This window comes from Chionomys nivalis, chromosome 7 (assembly GCF_950005125.1).
Source record: "Chionomys nivalis chromosome 7, mChiNiv1.1, whole genome shotgun sequence".
Classification (NCBI taxonomy): Eukaryota; Metazoa; Chordata; class Mammalia; order Rodentia; family Cricetidae; genus Chionomys; species Chionomys nivalis.
In genome coordinates, this window is record NC_080092.1 from 75,598,526 (window position 1) to 75,618,641 (window position 20,116).

A 20,116-nucleotide genomic window follows, 5' to 3' on the forward strand; every position below is an offset into this window, starting at 1 on the left:
TGGCCCTGCTCCCTGGGCCTGGAAATCTGGAAGGTTTGCTTGCTGTTCTTCCTAGAAGAGCAAATCTTTCTCCTGCCTTCCAGGGTGGCCGCAAGCCACTCCCCACTAGAAGACCTGGATGATGGGCCAGTAAGGGATGGGCAGCTCTGACCACCTGCCTCACCAGCCTCAGAGGGGGCACAGCCAGGAGCCAGGAGTCCTACAGGCTCCCAAATCAGGCAGGCAAGAGCTCTGGTTAGGATCTGTCCACAGAAGTCTCCAGGGAGGGGCTTGCCTGACTCCTGGCCAGGCCAGCCAGTCTCCTGCTGGGCCATCTGGACAGAGGTTCTGTGTGATCTTGTGTATGAGTACGCTTGTGTGTCTTACAGGCCATGTGGGTGGCTGGGAGCTGTGGGGTCATGACCTGGCCCTCCTAGCGAGCCTCTGGCTCCCCTGTGGTCAGTTTCACTTTTGACATCTGGTCAAGTTCACAGCTGCCCAGCTTCCTGCATGGTGTTTTTGTTTTTTTTTTTTTCTTTCCCTTTCTGAGATCTGGGAGCAAAGGACCCCCACTATTTCCCCCCACCCATTTCATGACCACACATATAAAGTTGCTGCATTCTTGTCAAAACTTACAGAAGGCTGGACAGGAACTTATAACATTGGAAATTATAGGGCTGGGAGTTTGGAGGGGAGGGACCCTGATCTACACATTCAATCCCAACTAACGAAAAATGCGTTTCCAGAAAATCTCTTGGCACCATTTTTTCTTTCTTTTTTGTTTTTTTTGCTATTTAATGTCCATCACTTATATTTTATGTGTAGGTTTCGGGAGGGCCCAAGAAATGCTTACACAGGATGCAAGGGGTAGGTGATAGGGAGGTGGACTGAAGGGGTCTGGAGCTGGAAGCTGCCAGCTGGAGGGTCAAAGGTCCATCCTGACCCAAAGTGAGGCAGAAGAGACTCCAGAACCAAACACATGCTAAATTGCACTTGCAGCTCCCCACTGTTCTGGGGAGGAAAATAAATACATGAAGAATGTACCACTTCCCGGGTGCCTGGGGCAGGCCAGTAGGTGGGGTTCCTCCGCTCATTGCAAACTGAGGTCCATAAAAATGCCACCCGTGTGCAATGCTCCTAGTGTCTTCTCAGGGTTTGGAGGACCCTGGGTGGGGAGGGGTGTGGTCAGTCTGTGCATACCCTGCCTAGGGCTCCTTCATGCTAAATAGAGGGGCAGCCTACTCATTCCAACAGCAAGCAAAACACAACAGGCCAGGGAGGGGGTGAAAACGCCACTGAGACCTCATGCCCCTTCCTGGCGGTGCTCAGGAAATCAGTCCTTTGCAGAGGCCTTGGAAGTTAGGAGAAACCTGCCACAGACCACGGGCCGGCATCTGTTTTGTTCTTGTTTCTTGCCGCATTCTCCTATCAGCCTGCTTTTCTTCACCGTAGCCTTCTGGGTGCAGCCAAACTCAGACAGACTTTGAGAAGGGGAGGAGTGAGAGCATTCCTCCACGCACGCACCGGGCCATTGGAAGACAGACGCCAGCTCAGACACAGCAGTCCTTGGCCTGCCAAACCCGGGGGCGAGGAAGACAGCCCCCATGGAGCTCAGCTCAGTTCCCTTCCATGCTTTTCTGGCAGTGACCCCCAGCAGGATCTAGTCTCAGCCCAAAAAGAGCCATGGAAAAAGTAAGCTATCTTTGTGGGTGGGGTGGGGTGTTGGGATTGTGGAGTGGGAGTCCTTGGTCCCGGACCCCTAGGGCTGATTCTAGGGGCCAATGTTGGCTCCAGGCATATGCCAAGAATGAAGACACTAACAGATGTACTGTTCGGCAAATGCCATTTGGGTAAGCCTGACAGAGACAGAGGAAGGCAACACCCCACTCCCCAAGCCCTTAGCCTGACTCCAGCAGGATGGGCCAATGGACCAGGTCTTGGGCAAACAGTTCCTCTGCACAAGGGTTGAGTAGGGGCCTGGAAGTGGTAGAGGGTGGGCAGACTTGACTTCCAGACACGTACCTGAAAGTCACTCCGGATGCCCTCATTCAGAGAGGAGGATGTCAGCCTACATTTGACCTCCCTACTGCTGGGTGGCCTGGGTCAGTCCCTGCCTCTCCTGTGAGTAAGAGGGCTGTGTGGACTGGCTTTTAGCTCAGATGGGCCTGTATTCCTCTTCATCTTTGGCCAGAGTGGAGGAGGGAGGGACTAAGGAAGGTCTAGCCAACCACAGTGCTCCCTGTTCTCCAGTTCACAGTGTGGAGTCCATGACTCTGGTTCTTCAGTGCTGCCCGAGTCTCTGAGGTGCCCCTATTACCATCTGTGGTGTCAAAGCCCCGGCTCTGACACAGCTAAGGTGGAGGAAAGGGAGAAAGGCCTGAGATGGTAATTGGGGCAGCACAGGCTTGGGGTGGTCCCATCTCTCACTGGAGAGGAAGTGTGGTCAGATGCAAGGGCTCCCTCAGGGACAGCAACAGGGCTACGGTGTGGGGAGCAGGGCTCAGAGGCCCTGCACAGACTGTTGGGCTACCCCAGGGGAGGGGGACGTCTCTGGGGGGGCTGGCTACAGCATCAGTTGTTGGAATGTGGGGCAGGACAGGGGCTCCCGGTCTGTGAGCTCACACTGGGGATGTGGCAGTGGATTCGCTGCACAGGCTCTCCACGATGTCAGCTCTCTGGATTCGGCGCAGGGCGGCTAAGAGGGCGTCGAGTGTTGCGCTGTCTTGGGCACCCCAACTGGCCATCAGGGCTCGGACCGGGCAGGTCTCATGGGTGAAGGAGTCTATATGCTCAGGCTGGTAGCCCAGCTCGCCTGCCAGATGTCGCCAGGTGTCCCCCGCGGAGCCTTTGAGCAGCTTCTCTACCTCCTCACGCTTGGTCAGGGGCAGGCTACTGTAGAGGCTGCCATCACCCTTGAGGGCTGCAGAGGACGGACAAGAGCACCCTTCAGTTCTTGACCTTGGACCCTCTTTCCTGCAGTGCGCACAGAGAGTTGGGCCAAGGCGCACTCCCCGAGATGAGGTCCTAGATAAAGCCTGGGTGGGAGGGGCCTGGACCTTGCTGACTCATTGTCTCTTCCTCACCCTCAGCTTCCCGTCATCTTTTCCACTAGCGTCCCTCCCCGCAGCAATCATCCAAACAGAGGAGGGGACCGGGCTCTTCAGCCCCAGACAACTGCAGCAAGTGTCCTAAAGCCTGGCTATGGGCCGCCAATTACCGTGCACACTTAACCACTTGTTTCCTAGAAGAGTGGGCAGGAGGCTAATTGCAGCTACTTTGGCCAGTAATTAACCCCCAGGGGGGACAATTAGCCTGATGAGTCTGGATGCTCCAACTTGTAAAAGCCTCCGTTCCCCCAAGTCACCCCAGGGGAAAACATTCCCTTCCCCCACATCTCCCACCCCGCCCAGCCTCTAGGACCCCCACTACCCAGCTAGTTCCTTCAATGGTAGCTAAACCCCCAGGCTTTGGCCTTCCCACTCACCCTGGCCTGAGGCAGTCTGTGTGTGGGTCTGCTGGTCGTGCAGGCTCTGGCTGTCCACAGAGATGCCACTGTCGCTGTGGAGTTTTTCTCCCTCAGGTGGGGGCGTCTGGTTCACTGGTCGGCTGTTGGCTCCCTGTTTGTTTTGCTTGCAGCTGTTCCACCTGGAACCCAGGGGCAGGCCAGGTCTTGGGATGAGGGTCAGCCAATATAACCAACATATCTGTGCCCATGGTCCAGGCCAGGGCCATGGTAGGTGCCCTCCGAAGTATCTAAGGAGCTTTTTTTTTTTTATATCAGTGATTCTCAATCTTCCCAAGGCTGGGACCCTTTAATACAGTTCTTCATGTTGTGGTGACCCCCCCACACACACCATAAAATTATTTCCATTGCTACTTCATAACTAATTTTGGTGTTGTTATGAATCATAATTGTAAATTTCTGAGATACAGATGGTCTTAGGTGTCCCCTGTGAAAGGGTTGGTCAACCCCAAGGGGGTTAAGAACCTCTTCTTTACAAAAGGCTGGGAAGTGATAAGACGCCTATTTCTGCACACACATACACACACACACATATGCACGCACGCACACGCACAAATGCACACATACATACACATACACTGAGAGCTTTATGGTGTAGAAGAACTTGGTAAGCATTCAGTAAAAGTTGGCAGATCAAACAGTGCATAAATAAATGACTTCCTAGAAATTCCACTTTCCCCAGTTGACCCTTCTAAAATAATCCCACATGTGAACAGTAATCACACATACACATTTCCTTGGCAATTATAAGCAATAACAAAAAAAAACTGAAAATAAACCAAATGTCCATCAAGAGAGGACTGGCTAACTACATTACGGTCCAGGCATGTTGTTGAATGAGAGGCTACAAAAGACAGGTAATCTGTGTTCTGAGAAAACCTGTCCTGCCGGGGATTAAGAGGGGAAAGTGCACAGTAGGTGTCCGGTGTGTTCCCACTGAGTCTTAGAAAAGTTCTCCATGCCTACATATAACTATAAAAAACTAACGTGAGTGCTTCTACAACAACAACACTATAAACAGCTGGGAAAATTTATCCCAAAGAGATTTCCCACAAGATGGGTAGGATTTGAGGAGCTAAAGAGAGGCTTTTACTTCTCGCTTTAGAAGATATTGGTCTTGGGACTGCAGCTACTGCTCCCTGGCAGCAAGCTTGCTCTGCATGCTCGCAGATCTGGATTCCATCCCCCCCGCACAAAACAAATTTGGTCTTGTTTGCATTTGCTTTTAAAAAGCGTGTATGACTTTGATGATTTAAAAACAAAACACACACAAAAAAGAACGGGACAAACACAGACGAACATTTAAAGTTGAAAATGCCTTCTGGGGGTTTTTCTGTCTTGAAATCCTTGATGTGGGTACCACAGGAGCCCAAGGGTGACATGGAAGTTGGAGGATGACATGAAAAGAAGGGAAGAGATGCCGAATACCCAGGAGACTGTGGGGTGAGAGGGATGGAAGCAGCCAGAGGTGGCAGGAGTTAGCCTGGGAGTGGGGAGGGGCAGGAACCAGGACAGGAAAGGGAACCCTCTTCTGTCACTCCCCCCAACCCGCCACACTCAAGAGTCAGGCCTGAAATGGTGAGCTAGGATGGGTTGAGGGTTGAATTTTAAAAGTGTGTGTGTTTTCAGGCCAACTCTCTCCTCCTTCCTCACTGTGTCCCCTCTTACCTCTTGAAAGCAATGTAGGCCACAAGGCCCACAACCACAGCAGCCAAGATGGAGCAATAGACAGGAATGAGGTTGTCAGCAGTGCCTCGGGTCACTACAGGCTGGGAGCTGCCCATCACAGTGGTCACCATATCTGCTACTGTGCTGGCTATGAGGTCTTGATCTGGAGGTGCCTCGGGCTCCTGGGTGCTGGGGGCTGTGCTGTCGGAGCCCTCTGGGGGTGTAGACCTTGTGATCCATCGGTCAGGGATTTCTGGGGAACAGGACCACAGGAGTTAGGACCTATCCAGGCCTTCCCCTTCTCTCTGACACCCCACTGTTTCATCATGAGCCTCCAACCCCTGACTCCATGCACACTGGACCAGGCATGGAATTGGGGACTGGGACTGTGCACACGAGTCAGGTTAGTAGAGAAGAGCAAAGGCTACGTGACAGGAGACTTTTGTCAGTATGGGACCTTGATTTCCCCATCTAGAAAATGAACTCTCTGAAAAGAAATGGTCTCTAAGCAAAATTTTGGCTTGGAAGATGGAACCAGAATTCTAGTCTCTGCCCAGCATCCAGGCATGAGGCAAACACATCAAGAAGTCTGAGCTGTAGAGATGCTTCAAGCTGGAGCACTGCCTCAATTGCTTAGAGGGATGTAACTTCTCTGCGTGGTGACCACAGCCCTCTGGAAGGATGTGACACTTAGGTACCTGACCAGAGACGCTGCCCTGCAGGTAGTACTCAGCCCTCTTTCCTTTCTCAGATGCTCCAGGCTCTAGGCTGGCACTAGAGGTGGAGAGAATAGCTGACTTGCTTCTTCCCAGCCAGTCCTTGTCCTGTGGCATGTTTCTTGTGCTGTCTGACCCCCAAACAGTCTAGCCCTGGCACCTAGAGAAGTCTGGGTCAGACAGCTGGCACCCTTGTTGGCAGGAAGCAGACATCTAGTAGAGGGAGGATCTACGAAGTAGGCACTGCCTACTGCCTCAGAAGGAGCAATTCTGTGCCTGGCCACCCATCTAGGCTTGCTCATGCCATTCGGGCACTGCCAGCCTTCCTGGCAGAGGCCCCAACTTCTCCTGGCACTAGTGGGTGGGATTTTCCATTCTGCCACCCAGCCAGAGGCAGAGCTAGGGGTTGTAGGCTCTGGATGATGGCCTGGGGGATACTTGTCTGGGCAAAGCAGACTGTCCCATCCCTTCTCACTTCCCACGCTTGGGGCAGGGAAGGAAAGCAGACAGGGCATGCTAGTGGGGTTAAGGGGAGGGCACCTTGCTACCCAGCTTTGCCCTGCCCAGACTACACTGTGCCCACCCAAGCTGGAGTTGAAGCTACCCACTAGTCCTCTGAGCCTTAGCTCGAGACAGAGATGCTTCAAATGCCCCATTTTCAGCACCTTCAGAGGGGGAAGGCCTCCAGATGTGAGTCTGGAATCCATCTGCCTGGCAGTAAGGAGAAGGTTGCCATCTGCTGCCCAGTTCCACCCTTCCCCCATCCCAGGACTGGACAGAGATTCCAGCTCTGGAAGCTGGAGCGGGGTAGGAAGTGTAAGACGCAGTCCTGTCTGGATGTTGGACCCTAGAGGGTCTTTTTGTGCTTTGCTAGGGTAACAGGGCAGGCTGGGGGTACAACCTGAGCCCCAAGGCTGCAGCTATGACTCCATTCAGATTGACAGCCCTGACCCTGAGGCTGATGTGGGTGAGCGAAGGATGTAGAGATGAAGGAGCCTCGAGAAAGGACTGAAAACAGTGTCAAGTGTCCAGGACACCTTCCCTCTAATGGGGGTGGAGACGAGATCCAGATGTGGCCCTGTCCCCTAGCATTCCAACCCACTAAGCCCTTGGCAGGTCCTGACAGCCATTTCCGGAATGAGCGCTATCAGGAGGAAGAGGGAGCAGGTGACCCCTCCTAAACTTCAATGTGGTGAGGGGGCCGGGCGGGCAGGCGTCTGCCCCAAGGCTGCGTGAGTCACCATGTTGACACCTGAAATGTATATGCAGAAAAGTATGCTACATTGGACAAGAGCAGGGGCTGCCAACTCAAGAATCAAATTCCATTTCCTGAAAGGGTTGCTTGGCCTCAGGGCTAACATTTAACCCTTCAGAGGTCGGAGCAGAAAGAAGAACATAGGGGTAAGTGTTCCTCTGGTGCCTTCTGCCGAGATTGCTGGGAAAGTAGGGTGGTATCTGGGAGGAAATAATTTTCTAAACAGTGGGGCCCGCTCCTCTTCCAACCAGGTCACCCTCTGGCTCTAATCACAGCCCTGACCCTGAACCCCACTGTCCACGGAACGGTGTTACCCATTCATCTGCTGCCTGGCTGCTGAAGCTCTCTCCCGGCTCAGCCTAGCTTCTGAGGCCTCATGCCTGTCTTGGCCCATGAAAATCTCGACCAGAGCCACAGGGAGCCCATCTATTCAGTAAAAACACTGGAAACATATTTAGCTTACCAGCCTTCTCCACTCTCCTACTTGAGCAAGCCTAAGTCTGGGTATCGGGCAGGCTCTGCCTGGTTGTCAGGAGCCCCCTCCGCCCCAAGGACAGGGGATCTCTATCTGTATCTTCTGCTCAACTAGAGGCTGATGGAAAGCGGAAATGCTGCCTCCATCAGAGTGGATAATCTCTAAAGCTATCTTCTCCCTCCAGGAACTAGGGGCTGGGCTTTGGTGCCCCCTTATCGAAACAGTGCCAAGGGCTATCCCTCTCCAGCAAAACCAGGGACTCCCTGAAGACAGCACTCTTGCCTGCTCAGTGTGAGCACACCCGAGGTTAGGGTCTATGGGCATGGCCACAAACTGGTGGACAGAATGGGAAAGCGCCACCAGCTTGCCTCCCAGTGCCCTCTGAGATGAACACTACCAATCAGTGATCATGGTGGCTGTGCCCTGGCTCCTAGGTGCCTCCTCTCCCAGGATCCCCCATCTCTTTGAGGCGAGCTATCAGGATAAGGCAGGCCCACCCAGCTCCTACAGCCCCCAGTAGACAGGAGCCTTCCAAGCATACCCCACCTATCCTGCCCCTCCCCCAACCCATAATTACCACTCCTCTTTTGTTTCATAGAACGACTTCCCTCAATACCAGACCAGTTACTGCAGCCAACTCTCTCACTAACTGCCGCGATGCCTGTACCTCATCCACACACACCGTGAGAAGAATGTGCCATCTGCCCCCAACAACCCTATGGCCATCAAAAGCAGGTCCGGATCCAAGTGGAACCTCCCTGATGTCACCCCGAGCTGAACTGATGTGAGATTGGTACCACCATCATCACCACCTGCATCTGGCCTCATAGCTGAAGGGTCCTCACTCCTGTAGGTCACCAAGCCCACTCCAGCTCAGAAAACCTGCCTCAGGCCCGAAGGAGGCCTGTTTCAGACTCTGGCATCTATGGCTCCTTCCAGATGCCATTTGCCACCCACGTAATCTCTGGAAGAGGAGTTAGGAAGAGTTCTTCCAGTGAACACTTTGGGCTTTCCCAGCGTCAGTCCAAAGAAGGAATTAGTGAAAAGGGTTTTGCGCTGAAGTCGAATCTGGAATCACCACTTCTGTTCCCTTATCAAGAGGGAACTAAGAGGGTGCTTACCAGGTCAAGGCCCGCCGGGGTCCTTATGACCCCTAGAGGGCGCCCTTTCTCACAAATCTAGCCCTGTACCCCCACATCACCTAGCCTGGAACTATACTCACCCTCGCACTCGGCATCAGCCCAGGGCTTGCACTCCCGTAACTCACGCTCAGTGTCCTCGCACACCGTGCAGGGCAGGCACGGATCCACGTGGTTGGCTTCGTCTGAGTATGTGCCCTCTGGGCACTCTTCACACACTGTGTTCTGTTTGTCCTGGCAGGAGAACACGAGTCCCGAGCCCACCTCGCACACGCTGCACGCCTCGCAACGGCCAGTCTCCTCGTCCTGGTAGTAGCCATAGGCACAGCGGCACACTGCATCATCTGCCTCGACACAGGGAGCCGACATGCTCTGCAGGCCCAGGCATTCAGTGCACGGCTTGCACGGCTCCGTGGCGCTCACCACATCAGAGAATGTCACACCTGAAGACACAGGCACAGATGGGGAAGCATCAGCCTCAGGACTTAGTCACTGAGCTGTCCTTCAGTTCTCTGACCCAGTACACAGGGGCCGTTTCCAAGCTCACTCTGAAGTAGGGGATGTGAACCCTGGAAACTCAGAGTAGTTTTGGGGGGATGGTATTTGCCTGCTGAGAAGAGATCAGGGAAGGAGGGAAGAGGCAGAGCCAGCTCTCAGTCCCTTCCATCCTAGGGAGAGAAGTACCAACAAGACTACAGGAGGAGCTGTATTTGCTGGGGTGTTGAAAAAGCTGAGAAGCAGGGAAGGAGGGGATGCTTTGCATGTGGGGGCGAAGACAGAGAGTATAGGGTGGAGAATGGGGACCTACAGTGAGCTTCCACGGTCTAAAGGCACCAAGGGTCATATCCTGGGAAGTGTGGCTGTGGTGGTGAGGCAAAGGATGGAGAAAAGTAAAATGCCAGAAGTGGAGACAGAGGAGAGAAAACAAACAGGCAGGAAGCCTGGGCAACACATCCATTTCTAGTCGGTTCCTACAGAGGTACCCTGTTTTCTTTTCCTAGGGATGAGGCAGATCTGCTTCAAAACTCACATCCATAACTTATTAAATCCGTGAGCTAAACCTTTCTGAGCATTTTCCTTTCTCTGTGAAACAGAAAATAATAGCCAGGTATGGCAGGGTACAGGAGGATCGTGAATTCAAGGCCAACCTGCTCTACAGAGTGATATTTGAGGTTAGCCTGGTCAACACAGTGAGAACCTGTCTCAAAACTAAATAAACCAGTAACATCCCCACCCCATAGGGTTCTGATGGAGAATACGCGGCAGGCTCCATGGATGAGCGGTAATCAGGACTTCCATGATTGAGATACAGCCAGATAGCAGAAAGCACCTGTCTGACAGGACATCTGATCTCTTCAAATGAGAGGGTGCGGATATGGGGGTGGGGTGGGGGCTAGGCACACTGGATGGAAAGAGCAAGCTGGCTCCTGGGAAAAATACAGAAATTAGCCGTAAGACCGCTGGGAGTAGGTTTTGGATGGTGTGAAAACTGTGGTCTTTTTTGGCAGAGCATGAAGGCAGGGGCTTAATGGGCTTCCTAGTGGAAACGTTTTGTGAGGATGGAGGGAAAGCCCGCTGGGGTCTCCAGCCCATAAAGTAGGCTCGTAAAGGCAGCCTGTTAACACAGCTGGAGAGGAGCGTGGTGGGGAACCCAAGGGGGGAGGGCAGAGAAAGGGAGTAAGGAGGGGAGGCTGCTGCAGCCCCCTCTGAGCTGCCCTTGGTTCCTGCTGACCTTCCTTTCCCCTAATACCTGACATGGTCCTCCCCTGAGCTCTGAAGCCACCGGCTGCTGAAGAAGGATGCCTTGGGGTGGGGGGCGTGGCCTAGGGCATCTCCATCCAGGCAATGATATTGACTCTGCCTAGGGAGAGAGACTCTGAAGCCAAGGAAGTTCAGGTACCACCTTCCAACGGTGCAGAGCCTTCCCATCTAGCCCAGGGGTCCGACTGCTGGGGAGAAGGTTACAAAAGTCACAAGTACAGTGATAGAAATACATGGGTTTGAGAACACTAAGGAGTGGGGGTGCCTGAAGGTGGGACAGGCTCGGGAGGGAGCATACAGAGGGAAGACTAGGCTCACAGGTGTTTCAGAGTCCCCAGCTCTGTATTCTGTTACCAGCAGCTCTCCTAGTGGGGACTGAGTGACAGGCAGATGCAGGATCCTACTGGGGCAGCAGCGGAGCAATGAGGTATCAAGCAGCAGAGACCAAGACTCCAGGTCCCACGGGACACAGAACTCACAAGAGGATGAGAACAGAGCTGTCATCCTCCTGTCCCTGTTCTCCACCACTGCTGGAAGATGGAATTGTTTCCTTCTGAAGGAAATGCCAGGCAGCTCCCCTCTGCTGCTCCCACCTGGTGCCATCCCATAATAAAAGGGCATCCTTGTGCTCCAGCCCCTGTCCTTCCTGGCATCAGAAAGCTACAGAGCAGTGGCCTAGAGGAGGGGCAGTTATACCCTCCCAGGATCCCCCAAGGTCAGTTTCCAGGGCAGCCAGGATTTGATCCTCCTTCCCCTCCCCCTAAACCCACAGAGGGTAGGCTGCAACCATTGATCTTGCAATGCACAAGGTATTTTTAGCTGGGCTGAGCAGCAGCTTCTTCTTCTTGCCTGGCCACACTCTTCTACAGGCCTCTCTGCTTGGGGGGCTGGGAAGAGGGACCCCTCTGGGGATCCCCCATCAGGTCCCCCTCCTCCACCTGCACACTCCATTTCCTCAGCATCCCTCTGCCTTTTATATCATCTCCTAATCACTTCTGGTGACCATACAGAGGTTGGCAGGGGACTTGCCGGGAGGCGGAACACTGGCAAGCGCTGTTCCACACGTGCTACACCTCCCCCCCGCCAGCCTGCACTCACTGTCCAGGCAGGGTTCACACACGGTCTGGTTGGCTCCACAAGGCTGGGCCACGCCTTCACCCAAGTTGCAGGCTTTGCAGCATTCTCCGCTATGGGTGTACAAGCCTGTGGGACATGTCCCCTCGGCACTTCCAAGGGACACCTAGGTGGAAGAAGATCAGAGGGTCAGTCTGACAGGAGAAAGCGGGGGGGGGGGGGGGTATCTTCCAGGGGATCAGACGCCTCCCTCTTAATACCTTCTATTGGAACCACCTGGGCTGGGATGAGCTCACCCGGGAGGCATTAGGAGGATCAAAGCTGGCAGGAAGGAAGGCTGAGGGGGGACGGTGCGCCCTTGACTGCTGCTGGGGTGTGAGGTCACAGCCTCGGTGGCTAACCTTCTGCAAAGTTCACCTTGGGGTTACAGCCCCTCATGGAGCCCTGAGGATACACCACATGGGGAGGGCAGCCTGGGACCGACTTCCAGAATGACTGGACAGGTTGCAGCTTGCTCAGGGCTCCTGGCCAAGGGGGCCAGTGGAGCTGAAATCTGGCCCATACTCCGTTTGCTAAGCCTCACACCTGCAGGGCTACGATTACGCAGAGGCAGGGCCTTTTCCTAACAAAGGGGGACAGGGCCCTTCTCCGGGTCTCATTTCACATATTAAATGTCAAAAGGGAGTTGTCTATGTCCAAGAGGTCTGGGTCTTGGGTTCAAATCTTGACTCTGTACTGGAGGTTTCTGGCCTGCCCTGGTTTCCTTTTGGAGTTTTTCATCTCCCTGCAGATGAAGACAGCGATCTTGGTGCCAGGGCAAAGGACAGGCTGATGGGCAAGTCTGGCGCCAAGACAGGGAGAAAGGGACGCCTGTGCCTGTTATCAGTAGCTGCTCTCACGATCCAGCAACTCTGTTCCACCAGAGTTGACTTCCAGTCTCTAGCCTGACTCCATCTCCTCCCCTCCCATGTGGCCCCTGGGAACAGAGCTGGAACAGGGGGAAAGGGGAATCAAATTCCTACCACTAAAGCATCTTTGCTCATGATGGAACGACTTAGCACCAGATTTCCCCAGAGGGAGGGGCTGCGAGAGGCTCGGTTTGTTTCTGTTCCTTAAAGAACAACCTTAATGTCTAATAAAACTCCAAAGCCTTCTCTGCGGGCTCCAGACCTTGCACACCCCCTCTGATGCTGAGCAATTTGGGCTCTTGTTGTGAGACCAGAGAGCTTTACACGCTCGCTCGGCATTCATTCCCCTCCAGCTTCCATGCTGGACAGATCTTTGCCAAGACACCAAAACCCACTGTGTTCTCACCAGAGATTGATGGGAAAGGAAATACAGATGTAGGGGGACACTGGGTGATACCCTAGGGTCAAGGTGGCTTCTATGAGCCCAGTAGGGACAATGCAGGCACCACAGGAAGCTGCCACCATCTCCTCCCAGGTGCCAGCAGCAGGAGTGCTGGATGGCCACATCTGCAGACCAGGAGCCCTGAGGTGGGCTTTTTTCAGGAGCTGAGATTCCAGATGGGTCTGTTCTCATTTCCTCACTTAGGGCTCTGCTTAAATAGCACATCCTTGAGGAAGTGTTCCTGTCATCCCACTGCTCCCAGATTAGACAGGCAGAGCTATGGACATGAGGTTGACCTTCTATCTCCTGCCGTACCTGGCACAGAGTCGGGAGCCAATGGACACAACTGTGTAACTTAAAAATAGGAAGCCACCAGATGCCTTCAGTTACCTAGAAATCTGGAGGACTGATTTTGGATGGCAATGTGTCCTCAGGAGCAAAAAAGAAAGAAGAAAGGAAAGAAGGAAGGAAGAAAGAAGAAATGTGCTGTCCTCCAGTGTGTCTTTTTCCATGGCCTGGGGACCGCGCCAGCCTCTGGCTCTGCAGTTTCTCCATCTCTGGGGTACTGGCTGTCAGCAACAGCGATTACTCAGGGCTGCAATGCAGCAGGTGCTCTCGTGTTCTTGCTCCTAGATGACTACATTTTTTTGTCATCTTGTCAGCTTTTTGAAACTTTTCCTGTCCCTTCTCTTCCTGTCAAAGTATCAGTTGTCACTTCTCGCTCCTATCACAGTGTGACCGGAAGAGTCCCTGTCCCAGAATCATAATGTGGCAGTTCTAATGTAGTCTTTAAAATGATGTCACTGGACTTGGTAAAAAAAAAAAAAAAAAAAAGAAAAAAAGAAACTGTCTGGGAGCCAGGTGCACGCATGCCTGTAATCCTTGCATCAGGGGTGGGGGTGGGGCAAGAAAAGAGGATCTCTAGTACAAAGCAGCCAGGACTACACAGAGAGAAATGGAGATGAGGGGTGGAGGAGTGTGTATGTCAGGAATGGTACCCTGAGTCAAACATTTGGCCATAATTACTGCCCATTCCCCTTCTTCCCTTAATAGGAGTTCCTCGTCACTTGGGACCAGAGTGACAGACAGGGTTTTTAATTTCTCTGTGCCCGTTTCCTACCAGTAGGTAGCCATGACAACACCCACCTCAAACTGCTGTATTAAATGAGTGGGTGATGTGGCGTCAAGGTTCTTTAGAATTCTTCTTTTAGCAGGTGACACACACCTTTAATACCAGAGACAGAGGCTGGGGGATTCCTGTGCATTCCAGGACAGCCGGCGCTGTTACACAGAGAAACCCTGTCTTAAAAAACCAAACCAAACCAACCAAACAAACAAACAAACAAAACAAACACCTCTTCTCTTTCCCCAGTGTGTTCCCTTTGTGGACCTGTGGTGCCTACCACTGCTCCACTTAACCAAGGTCAGCAGAGTTGGAGAGTGTATGCTGGGGATGGGGCTGTATGGTCCTTGTGGGAGACACAGTAGCTTAGGGCAAGCATCCCTGCGAAGAACCTGCTCTCCCCACTCCTCCCCACTCCCTTTCAGGACTTGTATTTAAAGTCGAGGTCACATAATCCTCATTCACATCTGTACTTGGTTTATGTTGCCTCTGTCATAAAATCCTAGATTTGCTGCAAAAAGTATGTGATTCTGAGCATCTTATTCTTCCAAAATCTCAGTTTTCCTTTCTCAAACTCTAGACTGAGCACGGGGTGGCTGGGAGAATTGAATGGAATAATGCATGCAGAGCTGTCTGGCGTAGAGTCGGGGTCCAGTCGATGGTAGTTATTGAGGAAGTCACATGTCTTGGGGAGCTGCTGACTCCTGGGAAAACAGAACAGTAAGGGAGCCACCCCCAAGCAGGAAAGTGTGACTAGAGTTCCGACTAATTGCTCCAAAATCCCATCCAAATTGATCAATTTATCAAAATGACAGGCCCATTTGCCTGATAGTTATATCTATTACATTTATTCATTTCAAAGTTGATAGCATGACTTCTCCATTTTTCAGAATGTTTGCCATCTATTTTTGTCATGGCAGGGCTTTCCGTGCTCGGATGAATTGACTTTTATTTTTTAATTGGACAAAACAGAAAACGCACCAGTGTTTGCAACTAGATGGATACTTCCAAGGGCTCCATCCTGACCCTTCACAGCAGCTTCAGAGAGGGTTCCTCAGAGAATAGACGCCTGGCCGCAGCCACATGGGGAAGGAGAGGTTTTCCAATATCTGAAGAGCCTAAGCTCTCAAACCCAGGGGTAGGCACTGGCTTCCGGCCTCACTCCCCACCCCTCTGGACAGCCACTGAGGCAGGAGAAGGAGACCGCTGTTGATTCCCTAAGAAGCTGCCTTGAAGAGGGCTAGGGCTCTGATCACGTGGATCAGGGGAGTGGCTCAGTTCAGAGGCATAAGGCAGGGTCTAAGGCACCCAGCCAGTGGCAGCTCAGGGCCACACCCCCTTTCATGTTCTACAACGAAAGCTGAAAAGGTGAGGAGGAAAGCCCAAAGCCTTGACTCCCAGCTTCCCACAGGCCACCTCTGCTTTCCAACTGGGAGAGCCTGGTGTCCCGCCCAAGTTTCCCGGGGTTCAGCTTCCTCACCCGTAAAGTGGGAATTTAAGCTAAATTTACCTTGCTGGGACCTAAGGAGTATATAATGTAAAAATACCTAGGACAGTGCGGGTCACAGCGTAGGCATTTCACAAACGTTCTTATGTCCTCTCTTCCAACTCACCCCCTAGGGAGGAAGCCAGGTGCTGGAACCAGACTGGGCTGGCCAGGTAAGGTGGAGGCTTTTCCTTCCGGGAGCCGCCACACTATCCGCCCTCCACGCCAGCCCCAACGCTCTCGCTGCCCGCCCATTTGCTGCCTACGCCGCTGCATCCCTATTAGGAGCATTAGCCAGCCCGGAGGCTCCGGTTACAGACGTCTGAATGACAAAGTGCCTCCATTACCGGCGCGGCCCGCCAGCAGACTCGCCGGGATGCGCTCTGGTTTCAGCACTCTGTCAGCGGCGCAGGAAGAGGCTCGGACCGCTGAACTGGCTCATACCGAACAATCTGCGGCGGAGGTGGAAAGCAGAGCCCTGGGAGCTTAGGTCGGAAGGTTCTGTGCCCGGTCCACCTTGCTGAGGCCTCAAGGCCTCCTCTCCTCCCTTGGGCGCCTTTTCTGAACTCAGGGATGTTCTCCTGCCCCGGTCCAGAGGCCACGCCCTCACCTCTCCAAGATCAGAAACACACAGCACCTGAGGCATCCTTAACCGGGGAAACTAGTCAACAAACACCCTTGCAGCCACTCCCAAATCCCCCGGAGGAAGCCACAGGTACTAACTGACAGCTCCGGGGAACCAGGCTTGAGCTTTGAGGATGAAACCGAAGCTTGAAGAGGTTCTCCAGCCTCTCGCTTCCATATTCCACTTCTGTCTATCCTTTGGGATGGTGTCACCCCCATCTCTGCTGTGACACGAAGCTGATAACCCCCCCCCCCAGCTGCACCCTTGAGTAGAGAGAGCACAGAGCTGGAATGAGGTGAGGGGTCGGTCATTCGTCCACAGGACCCTGGCCCAACTTGCTTGCGAGATCTTGGCCAACTTGTTTAACTCAAAAGTCTCTGCCCCCCCTTATCAGTAAGATGAAGATTTGGGGGCACAGTGCTAGATGAAGAAAAAGGTGGAGGGAAGAATGAGGACGCCACTTTCATTGCCAACCTTTCCTAAGATCGGATAAGAAATACCCGGAGTTCTCGGGTTCTTAGCAAGACTTGATGACCTAGCTGGAGTTGGTACCTCTGAACAACAATCCGACAGAATCCGAGACATCCAAGCCTCCCCTGCCTCATTTGAGAAGGGTTCATTGACTTTTATCGAAAGCCTAGGCAGATGTGGGAGGAATGATGACCCTATTAAGTTCTGGACCGGAAGGAGCGCGAAGGGCGCAGGACCGGGGGCTGCTTAACTTAGAAGGGGTGCAGTGAGTAGCCCCAGGCGCTCACGCAGCTGCAAACGGCAATCCTGCACCTTGCAGTGCCCCCTGCGGGTCGCCTGGAGTTTGTGCATTCCCGGAGCTGTGCTTTGCGGGTACCGCCTTGAGCGTCCCAGCGCTACTCATCCCGAGACCTGGTGGGCGTCATATAGGGTAGGGGGATGCGGGCTCTGTCTCTCTGGGTCCACTGCATTGCCTCAAACCGTGTGAAAAGGCTTGCCAAGGATCCACTCTGGAAGCGAATTTGCCCCAGTGAAGCGGATGCTCCCTTCCCAGCCTAGGATGCCCAGATGCAATTCCCGGACTGGGCGAGGCCGCGAGAAAAAACGCTAGAACCCACGCGGGAAACGTCTGTCTTTGCTGTCCTCATCCTACTGTCCTTGAGTAGGCAGGCGGGGCCCCGAGCACTTTAGGATACGCACCGCTTTCCATCCCTCTACCTCTTTGGTGGCAGTCTCATTTCTGCCCTCCTTTAAGCCTACTTCTCGCTCTTCAACCTCTCTGCCACTCCCGAATCGCTCCTTTCGACGCCCCTCCCCCCCATTGTCTGGCCGGTCCCCATTGTCCATGCCCGGTCCCCTCTGCCTCCAGTCCCTTCAGCCGCCTCCCCCATTGTTCCGTCGCTAGCCCCTCACATCTCTAGCGCCGATCTCATCCCCTTCCTTTCTCTCCTCGGTTCTGTCCTACAACTCCCCAAGGACTAAGATGCTAAAGGGAAAAGTCCTCTCCGGATCCCAGAATTCACACGCCGTCGTCAAAAGAACCCAGGCGCCAGTGACTCCCAAACCTCCTCCCGAGAGACCCCTCCAAGTCCCCTACACCGTCCCCACCGTAGTACCCAAGGACCAGCAGCACTAAGGATCAGCATCGGTGTCACAGTCCTGTCCGCATCTCTATCCTGGGACTGGGTCGTCTCTGCGCTCTGAAAGTCCCAAAAGCTAGAAGCGCCCCTGTGGGTCACGGCACTGCAGCTCCTCAGCCACCCGTTCCCAGCATCTAGGACCTTGACGCCCTATTCTGTTCCCTGGGTGGTGGCACTCGGATCCCCTTGGGGTTCGGCTCCTGAAAAGGTTAACAGGCGTCCCTCCCGCTACCACTTACCCCTAGAAGCAGCAGCAGCAGCAGGCGCGACTGGTCCATGGCGCTGCAGTCAGCACCTGCCCTCATCATTCGCCTCCGGCGACAGCGCTTCGCTTCTAGCTCAGTCCGCTCTGCGGGCCGAAGGGTTGCGCTGAGCTGCGCTGCGCTTCAGCGCCCGCTGCCCGCCGAAGCAGACGAAGGCTCCACTCGCTGTGGCTGCGTGCGGGCGGGAGCAGCTGGGTAAAGGCAGTGCAGCAGCCCCGCCTCCTCCCCGCCCAGCCCGCCCAACTCCCCCCCCCCCCCGCCCCATCCCTCCGGAACCGCGCCTGCCCGGCCGCCGGGCCGCATCGGGGTGGGGAGTCCGGAGCAGCCAAGGGAAGGCGTGCGGGGAGCCGCGCCCGTGTGCCTCGCTGCGGCTTCTCTGCGGGCTGTCTGTCCCACGTACTCAGTACACTGCGGGTTATGCTGAGCATCAGTGTCGGATGCTGTGATCCAGCGGGGGCCATTGCTCTCCTACTGATGAGGCCTGCCTCAGGGTTCACTCTTTAAAACATCTTCCTCAGCCTCTTGGTTCCTAGTTCCCTACCCACCCCTCATTCCAGGAATGCTGCTGCCCTCCTTTTATGATTAAGTCTACACCGAATTCCGTCCTGTCCCCTCTACTGCTTCCCACTTGTGGAGCACGGGGTTCCTTGGGACATTCAAGGTGGAATCCATCCCAATAGCATAATTTGGGCGGGCGTTCTCTCTCTCTCTCTCTCTCTCTCTCTCTCTCTCTCTCTCTCTCTCTCACAGACACACACACACACACACACACAGACACACACACACACACGGGATTGAACCTAGGACCTCACACATGCCAAGCAAATATCCTATCACTGAATATCTCCAGCCTTTCAAAACCATGAGCTCAAAGAAGTCACAACTGTGCACACAAAAGCCAGGAATACACAGATGCACTCTCGAGCTCACCTGTACATGTGTTCATGCACTCACAGCTGCCATACCATCTTCACACATTTGCACAATCCCACTCATCCTTCAAGGATCCCTAATGCAGATCAGACATACATCTACGCACACATGGTGTGACATTCGCATACACACCCCCACACATTCACATGTGTGTAGTGCACAACCATACTCAAACAAGCGCTCATCAGTACTGAGCACACAAGTGAGTGTACAAACCGTACACAAACACTGCTATCTGAGCTCCGGAGCTTCCTAAGACAGGGACAGTAGTGTCTTCTCTGAACGCCTGCTGCAGTAGGTTTTCAGTAACGCTGGGGATTCAATGGGAAAGTGGTTGAATGGACTCAGGAGGCTCATTCCATCCATGTCCTGTGCAGGCGTTCTGAGGTTCTGCAAACCTGGCACACCAAATCGCTCGTACACCAGGGAATGTGCAGTCAGTCTTTCAAGGGAAACATCAACCGGTCCTTTTCTGGTGCTCTACCTGGTTCAGAGCTGTGGAGGGGACAAGTCTGCAAAGCCTATTCCAGATGTTAGCTATGTCTGCACTCCATTTTCCTCTTTGAAAATATGGTCCCCAATAATGGAAACAAGGGACAGACCAAGAGCACTTGTAAAGATTTCCTAGACCACTTAAACTTAATCCATCCATGCACCGCAGAGGAAAACAAAACAAAATAAAACTATCCTTTGTAACCGATGAAGTTCGGCAGACTTCCCCGGGAAAGATGGGTAGACATCATTGAGGCTTTGAGCATCCACATTCATGAACCAGGGCTGGATGTAATAATCTAGGCAGCAAGCAGGACCTCAGAAGTCTCTAAGGACCTGCCCCTTCCTCCTGGACAGAGATGGCTTCTAAGATGTCCCCTCCCCCAAGGCTTTTACAGATCTATCTTGCTCTCCACTGAATTCATGGGAGGCAGGAAGGAGAAGCATTAGTACTTCCAGAAGCATTGAGCTAGCTTCACTACCCGCCTATTGACAGTGTGGCATTAATTTAAATACTCCCGTTATTAATTTATGATCCCAGTTACTATTATTGCCAAGGTTATCCATCTCAACACAATTTAATATGACCCACACCACCATGGCTGGGCCTGGGTTATTAATAATTTCCATGGTCTTGATCATTT

The 20,116-nt window shown here is 53.4% G+C and overlaps 1 protein-coding gene across 1 annotated transcript; it reads right to left on the reverse strand.

Moving 5' to 3' along the window:
• Positions 1-784: 784 nt before the first annotated feature.
• Ngfr (nerve growth factor receptor) lies at positions 785-18,201 on the reverse strand. The gene is made up of 6 exons (XM_057775031.1): positions 18,024-18,201; positions 11,615-11,756; positions 8,839-9,198; positions 5,171-5,423; positions 3,464-3,624; positions 785-2,899 (listed from the first exon to the last, which is right to left on the reverse strand). The coding sequence occupies exons 1-6, from the start codon at positions 18,090-18,092 to the stop codon at positions 2,598-2,600; spliced, it is 1,287 nt and encodes a 428-aa protein (XP_057631014.1). The 5' UTR covers positions 18,093-18,201; the 3' UTR covers positions 785-2,597.
• Positions 18,202-20,116: the final 1,915 nt, after the last annotated feature.

Bases quoted from the DNA above. Each gene is read 5' to 3' on its own strand.
- Ngfr (XM_057775031.1), bottom strand. From the start codon at position 18,092: ATGATGAGGGCAGGTGCTGACTGCAGCGCCATGGACCAGTCGCGCCTG. The intron at 11,757-18,023 runs GTAAGTGGTAGC...TCTTCCACCTAG, and splicing joins TGCTGCTGCTGCTTCTAGGG to GTGTCCCTTGGAAGTGCCGA. The intron at 9,199-11,614 runs GTGAGTGCAGGC...CTGTGTCTTCAG, and splicing joins GTGTGAACCCTGCCTGGACA to GTGTGACATTCTCTGATGTG.